This window comes from Somniosus microcephalus, chromosome 11 (genome assembly GCF_052327205.1).
Source record: "Somniosus microcephalus isolate GS21.2 chromosome 11, FLI_Smic_1.0, whole genome shotgun sequence".
NCBI lineage: Eukaryota > Metazoa > Chordata > Chondrichthyes > Squaliformes > Somniosidae > Somniosus > Somniosus microcephalus.
In genome coordinates, this window is record NC_140997.1 from 20,998,278 (window position 1) to 21,006,739 (window position 8,462).

General features: G+C 41.0%; 1 protein-coding gene across 1 annotated transcript in view; it reads left to right on the top strand.

Annotated features, from left to right (window-relative positions):
- foxk1 (forkhead box K1) overlaps nucleotides 1-6,683 on the top strand; it is a 126,016-nt gene extending 119,333 nt beyond the window's left edge. Inside the window, exons 8-9 of the mRNA XM_086000301.1 lie at nucleotides 657-884; nucleotides 3,529-6,683. Coding sequence (XP_085856427.1) covers nucleotides 657-884; nucleotides 3,529-3,740 — 440 coding nt within the window. The 3' untranslated portion in view covers nucleotides 3,741-6,683. The remainder of the gene's footprint in view (nucleotides 1-656; nucleotides 885-3,528) is intronic.
- Nucleotides 6,684-8,462: the final 1,779 nt, after the last annotated feature.

Sequence of the window (8,462 nt, forward strand, 5' to 3'; positions counted from 1 at the left end):
CCATTGCTGATGTCCAAACTGTTCACTTCCCCAACTATTCAGTGGCTTCCCCCCCCCCCCCCCGCAATATCCTCCAATACTTCTATCCAAATGTTTTGCTGCTCCCATTACCCCCCCCTTAACTACTCATTACTCCCATGCCCATTGTCCTTCCCCCTAATGCTAACGACTCAATCCATGATTACTTCCCCCGCGCCCCCAGCCAAATTCCTTGCTACCCCTCACCATTCGCCACGATTACTTGCTACTTTAGTCTCCCAAATACTCTCTCCCCCTTCATAACTTAATATTCAATATTCGGACCATCATCACAAAAACAATCCCCCTCCCATATCATATCCTAACACTTAACTGTCATCGCTAACTGGACCTCATCCACTTCATTATAAAACACAACCTCCACTGACTTCCCATCAGCAATGCAATGGCAGATCCGTTACTTATCGTTGCATGTTTATTTTGCGTGTTGTGTTTAGTATCCTTCAGTTGTTGCAGTCTGTCTGATTGCAACCCAGTGGTGGCCTTGTGCTGTCTGTGGTATCCTATTACTCAAAAGACCACAACGATTGTAAAACTCATCCTTGCATATCAATGGAATTTGAACACTATATATACTGGGGATGGAAGTGATTCTTCTTTTTAAATTGCATCTGCAGGAGTCCTTGATGATAAATCCCTTGTGACCTTTACTAATGTACCTACTGGCAGTCGAGTGATTCAGACAGTTAGCAGTCAGCTGTCCCAACATGTACCTGGACAGATGGTCACCATCCTGCAGCAGGCACCAGCAGCTTCCATGGGGCAGCATCAACTTCCAGTGAAGACCGTAACTCAGAATGGCAAACATGCTGTTCCTGTGACAAGCCTTCAAGGAAATACTTATAGTAGGTGGTTTTAGTAACCTGGGTTTTAAGAAATGTAGGATATAAGCCATTATTCATTAGCGAAGTTTATTAGCAACTGACCGGGGCAATGTGATTACTTCCAAACAAGCAGCAAATGTTTATAATCCCAGTACTCTGCTGTTTTGTTGGCCATAAAACTGAAGTAGGTAGAAATTCTTTTATTATTGGTTATTACCTTAATAATTTGTCTTTTAAACTCTAAATAATAGCAGTCTAATATAAACATAGACTGGTGTAACAAGAAGGTAATATACCTCCGGGTTCAGATGATAATATAGACTGCACATGGTTTATCGATGTCCTGTGAATCTTTTGATGTGTTACCACCCTGAAATAAGCTCCATTATTTTGTGTTCTTTATAAGGGCAGCACGGTGGCATAGTGGTTAGCACTGTTGCCTCACAGCGCCAGGGACCCGGGTTCAAATCCGGCCTCGGGTGACTGTCTGTGTGGAGTTTGCACATTCTCCCCATGTTTGCGTGGGTTTTCTCCGGGTGCTCCGGTTTCCTCCCACAGTCCAAAGATGTGCGGGTTAGGTTGATTTGGCCATGATAAAAATTGGCCCTTAGTGTTAGGGGGGGATTAAATGCGTGGGGTTACGGGGATAGGGCTTGGGTGGGATGGCTGTCGGTGTAGGGACCGGGTGCTAGGGTTTGGATGATCAGCCATGATCTCGTTGAATGGCCTACTCCTGCTCCTATCTTCTATGTTTCTATGTAATGACATGGAAAATTGAATTCCTTCCTGTTTCATGAAGTTTGATGGGGATATTCTGAGCTCTCGTTGCTGGACCACTGCAGATGTATTGCAGAGCTATGTATCGTTTAGTTTGTTCTGAGCAATATTGAGCTTCAGTGAATGCCAACAAGGCAAAGCGTACATTACGTATAAATCATACGCTCTAGCATTCCATATATAAAATATGAATGAATTCCATCCCCCCCCCCCCCCCCCCCCCATCAGCCTATTCAATCATGGAGGCATTGCTGCTGAGCTGGAGCCTGGCCTCACTCGGTGCCCACAGATGCACTTCCCAGCAAGGGTCACTGACCAGAAATAATGAGTGTGAGCTGCAACTGATCTGTACCCCCAAGCCCTGGAGCGGGAGGGAGGAGAGGAGAGGAGTGATGCTTCCAGATGCTTACCGCAGTTGAAATGAGCTGACTGAGCACATCATACATTTTGTCATAATGGCCCAACAATATTTTCACTAACTGCATTCAAACGCCCGTGTCTTGAAGCCTGCTTCTCAAAATTTCATTTTTATGTGGAATAAATTAGGACAGCTTTGCATATGTGTTTTTTAAATTGCAGAACATTTCTTTGCACCACCCATAATGTGTGTTTTGTTTGAAACTTTCAACAACAACTTTCATTTATATAGCATTTCAGGCAATGTCATTGTGCTCAACTGCATAAGATTGGTTGCTTTTTAAATTTGTTAGAAGTGTAATACAGGAAACTTTGTGCTATCCGGCACCCAGGGGACCGAGCTACTGCCGTTGCCTCAAAACTTCCGGATAGACCAGCGTCAATGTTATCAGATAGGAGCTTTTCATCTCCGTATCTGACAACAAAGACTGTTGCTTAGCAACAGCTTGTCAGCACTCGGCCCGTGGCTTGGAAGCGTCTCTGAAGCTGTTGCTAAGATACAGAGACGCTTTCTAGAGCCTGCCATATCTGACCACAAACACTGTTGCTCAGCAACAGCTTGTAAACACTCGGCCCAGTAGCTTGGAAGCGTCTCTGAAGCTGTTGCTAAGCTACAAAGACGCTTTCCAGAGCCTGCCTGTGAAAAGAATGCTAGGAGAAGAAAAAAAACCTAACCAAAACGGCTGCTGAATTCTGCCGTTAGATCGAAGTTGCCGGACATTCAACCTCCGGATAGCACAAAGTTTCCTGTACTCTGCAATCTGAAGCAGGGAGTTCTGTCTGACTGGGATTTTAAACTTGGATGCCCTCATTGGTTTTGCTCAGGCAGGCGCAAAATGCATCCGTGGAGCACAGGGAAGGAAAAGCTGTCTCGGACTAATCCTGCCCCAGATAATGCACAGCTTCTACCAGCTGACCACAGGGCATCATTGACGGTGGCTTTAGTGAAGTCTGAAGCCCAGACTTAGCCACCGTCCATCTGAAACAGGAAGTGTGATGCAGCTTTGAGGGAAAACCTTTGGAAAGAGCAGGAAATTTGTAGTTGTCTCTCATGAAGGGATTTGTAGCGCTTTCTAGATAGAAGTTTTACAGGAAACTTTGGTTTATCTGGAGGTTAACTGTCCGGAATGCTCGAGCCACCGGCAAAATTCAGGAGTTGGTTCAGTAAGTTTTTTTCTTTTCGTTGCTTTTTTTTTCACCAGTCAGGCTCTGCAAGGTCTAGCTAAAGCTGTTGCTTAGCTATAGAGACGCTTGCAAGCTACGGCCGACTGTTTAGAAGCAACAGGGTTTGTTGCTAGATGCGGAGCTCAAAAGCTTCCGTATGTTTTAACATTAGCGCTGGTTTGTCCGGCAGTTTTGATGGGACGGCAACAGCTCAGTCCCGTCGGTGCCGGATATCACAAAGTTTCCTGTAATAGAACCTGTGGAATAAGCATACTTTTTTAAATTATAATTTTCTTCACCTCCTCAGCTATAACTAACCCACTACAGATCCTGGCTGCACAGGCTACATCTTCCTCCCCTGTAGTTGTGAGCAAGCACCTTGTCACAGAACCACAACATTCAGCTATGTCCCTAGGCGAGCCTGAGGCCAAGCGGCCTAAGATGGAGGAGTCAACTGGATCAGGCTCGGGTCTTGCTGTGATCACATCAACTCCACAGATGCAGGGTGCCAGTGAATAAAGCAAAAAGGAATCAAGGAAACCGATTACAGTGGTGAAGATATTCTCAAGTGTGTTCCACAGGAAAAAAAACAGAATTCCAAGGTGCCAAACTGATGGGAGAGAAGGAAAAGAAAACCTACCTTGAACTGAAGCACGTGTTTTTAATGAGGAAACGAGACAGCTGATTGTAGGATTAAGGATGGCTGAGGTGGAGAATGCTGCCATCTCCATAATTCAGGCTATGTTGGTGTTTTACAAGCCTTAATTTAAAAAAAAAAAAAAAAAAGTTGTAAAGGATTGGTGGGAGGGAAGCAGATGACTTGAGTTCCTCGTGACACAGCAGTGGGATATTGCCAAGAACATAGCTTGGTGATGTGGAGATAGTACTCAGTAAGTGTGCTGACTTATGTACTTAATTACTACAAACCATTTGAGTACTGCTGACTTGCCATTTCCTGTGCACATGGTCTTTCCAGAAGAACAGAGAATTCAATAGTTTGAGGTCTTAACATTACTGCCCCGGGTTATGGTGGAGACATTTCGTGCTCTTGCCCAGTGCCACAAATTTCAGCAAGTTTGCTCTGCGTATATTGCACTTTGCTATACTGCACCCCCACAGTGTGGCTCACTTTGGGAAGACCACACAGGACCCTTTGTAACCAGATAGCTTGGTTGGGTGGGAGTATGGAACGCAGTAGCTCCCGTACGGATGAAATTTATTTTTTAAATGGGAATTAATTAAAGCAAAACAGGACAACTAATTAATACTGTTAAAGCCAGCCGATTAGGGGATGATGGAGGTGCCCTGTGCTTCATCTCCATAACAGAAGGATAACTCCCTCGTCCTGGGGTTGGCGAACCAGATTGGTTTCTGTGCTGAAATAATTTTTCTCAACAGTGCCTGCTGGCCCCAAACTCTAAAATAGAAAATTTTGTTTCACTAAATCACCTTGTCTAACTCAGCAATGGTGTTTTTATGTTGTTTCAAACTATGCAGTAGTGAGTTACCAATAGTTTTACCCACAATTGACTAGCAGGGCACAGTTTTAATTGTTGATGTAACTTAGTGGGTTGGTAAGGTCAGTGCTGTAGTTTGGATCAGTGAGGATAAGCCTATCGTCAACCATTGACAAATGAATGTTTTATCATTGAAGCGAGCAACATTTCATGTGCTGAACATGACGAGCTATCTAGGAGTAATTCATTTTTTCAAAAATGTACTTGCAAATTATATCAAATACAACCACACTATTTGCATTGTTGGATTCGTTCTGAATTTAAACCCAGAATCAAATCCGATAAAGCATATATTAATTGATCCAGATTCTTTCTGGAATTGGCCTCCCAATGTGCATCACTGTAGAAATGTGGGTTACATGTTCCTGTTCTAAACCAACGTCCATGTATGCAAATAGCTTAAGAGTTGAAATGGGTACACAACTTGATTCAGATCCAATTGATCACAATATGCTCTGCTTTTTCTAGATGGGCTTGGGACGCAATATTACTTCTTGTGTGCCATGTCCGAACCATTAATAGAATTCCATAATTCACACAAGCTCGTCTATTAACTTATGGTAGTGGATTGTGTTGTCCCACTAAGTTTTCTTGTCTTTATACTCCCTTCTAAAAGTTACATTTCAACGAAAGCAGTTTGTTTTTACCTACTTTACACAAGTGTGGTTACATCAGAGCCAATTCGTATTTGACCCCTTTTGTGGCTCATTGTTGACCAGATCTTGGTTAAATTTGTGTTGGTATTGGTAATGTTGCCTGGAAAAGCATGACCAATATAGATAGTGTATACTGTTGCTGAAAAATAACCTGTCAGAGATGTGTGCATTAAGACGAGCACAAAACTATTAAATATTGATAAATATTGGAGTTGCATTGAGAGTAGTTATGAATTGCTCCCTACCTCCCCCCATTCCCCCACCCCCCACAAATACTGCAGAAACGTGATGCCCCATTTTGTAGAAATTGAGTTTTTATAAAGATTGGTCATTCTAACAAGTCCTTTGTTACTTTTGAGGTAATATTTAAAACAAAATCACCTGGTTTTCATCTGCGCCATTAACAAGGGGCATGTGAACATATCAACGCAGTAAAACCAGCAAACATGCAGTTAAAACTAAAATGATAACTTCCATTTGGTCAGAAGTTTTAAAAGGACAGTATTGACTGGTCATCAGAGCTTTCAAGAAAACAATGGTCGTCACAGGGACTCAAATGTGGAGATGCAACAGTTTAACAAAGCTTTATGATAGATGCAGTAGAAAGCTGTTGCACGTGTGTCTGCACAGAGTAATACTGCATTTCAGAAATATATGTCCTTTAAGAATTGAGAGCCTCTTGCATCTTCTTCTTCTGCTATACGCAGAGGTTTGTCATGCATTAAAGTGCTATATTTGTTTGTGCATTGTTTTAACAGTTTTCCACTGTACATATAATCTTTAGTCTGAAAATCATGGACTCCGAAGAATGAGAATTGTCAGGGATGTGAAAAGAACATTGAAGCTTGTACTCTCCAGAACCCAAATTCTCTCCTCATAGCAACCAACTGCATTTTGAGCAACCTCAATGTTTTATTACCTCACCTGACAGATTATTTGAAACATTTATTATTCTTTTGAGAAGTATTTTTTTCCCCTGATAATCTGCTTTAAATTTACTTCTTGGTAATTTCCGTCTAGGTCCTCTGGTCCTACTCTCCCAGTTTACTCTTAAGTAATAATTTGAAGAAGTCTCGGAGCACTGAACTGAAAAGATTTGATTTGGGGAGGGTGGGGATTTAAAGTTCAATATTCAGAGTGATCTTTCTATATATCTAAGCTTCCTCATAAACTTAGATATGAAATACAAAATCCAAAAGGGTAACAGTGGTAATCATTTGGTTTTGTTTTGTTAAAAAGTTATGTAAAATCATAGCACTGTAGAATAAATTTTAAACATTGTAGAATGATTATTTGATATTGATAGTTACTTTAAAGGAATGTGCATTTCATTAGCGATAGATTTTAAACCACAGGTGACGTGGCTGATGGAAAGAAATGCTGCCTGCTTATACTGGCACAAACCAAAAGTGATTTATGTGAAATGTTTCTCCCTAGTGTTTATTTTTTGTTTGTTCACAAGAGCACCTGACAGACCTAGACTTGGAGCCCATCGAAAAAGAGCTCTGAACTTAGTATTGTAACTCTTTCTATGTCCGTCATCGTTCCCCTCTCTGTGCCGTGCACAGCACGCACGGTATTCCAAATCGACTTCTCCTCCGTTTGTACTTGCAGTCAATTCAGTTGGAATGTTCACGTTCTAAGTTAAATTTGCTACTGCTGTGAAAACCTATGGACAGAAGGTGAATTCCACTGTTTGACTTTGGTCAACGCAAGTGTGATGGAGGGCTGTCAATACAACCTGTCTGGTGAAGGCAGAGACTGACTCCGCCAGACTTGATGAAATTAAATGTTTTTCTTCTGGCAACACAACACACTCTTCTCTTCCACCCCCCCCCCCCCACCCCCCCCCACACACACACACACACTGTTATGAATTGAAGCCAATTTCAATTTTTTTAATTTGCAATAACTAGTAGTGTATGAGAAAATCTGCACTATTCTTGCAGTGCAATACAATCACGCTTGTCGGCGGTTTTTCCCAATCCAGACCATATTGGTCTTCAACATTTGGGGCAGCCATCCTATACCTTGTAAGGAAATTAGCTAAAGGCTCATTTTATATTGCACGGGCAGACAAAGTATGCTGCAGGTGGAAATTTGCAGTAAGAATAGTGCACAATGATCATTTTCTATACTGTTAACGATTGTCAACCAACAAAGTATGATTCATGCACATGCAAAACTCAACATTTTTGATAAGTCTGTGTTTGAAATCAATCCAACCTAGAGTACTTTTTTTAAACATGTAAGCACATTGTTTGGAAATACAGTGTTGTGTTATAACTTTACATTTTCTATTATTAAACACAAAAAGATGTTTAATAATCTCACTGCAAAGATCATTCCCAAAATACACGAACTACAAATACAGATCCGAGCATCTCAAAACATGGGGTGGGGGAGAGAGAGAAGAATTAGATTTTTTTTTAATCTCTTGTCTTATATAAAAAAAAATAATTTAAAAAATTTTGTATTCTAATTTATAATATGGATTTTAAAGTATAAATCCAGTATTGGCACTTTTATACATTGTTTGAGAGCTACTTTAAATGGAATGAATAGTTTGAAAATACCATGGGCTTGATTTTTGTTGTCTTGACAACAGTTACACAAAAGTTTAATTCTACATGTGGGATGAAGCCTGTATATATTCTCGGAAAAGAGAGAGGGGGTCAATGTAGTGTCTGTCCTATCTCTGTGAAGGGCCAGTGTTCTTCTACAGATGAAATGCTAGCAATTGATTTTTTAATTTTATGTTCAAACCATCCTGTTGTAAAACAGATTATCTAAAAGAATCCAAAGAATCCAGAGGTACACAATGTAAGGAAAATAAACTTTATAATACAGAGTGAGTGAGTTATATGTTTTTGATTCAGTATGCTTGAATTTACAACTGTTTCTAGTCTTGCATCTGTCTGACAGAAGTTGTTAATATCCTCGCAGGGCCACCAGTTGCCTTTGCTAGCAGAACCTTTAGATAAGTTAGCCCTAAATTCAAATTCTAAGTTATTTTTGCAACCCAGATAAACGGTTTAAGTTGTAAAACTGTTGGTGTAATTTGCTTT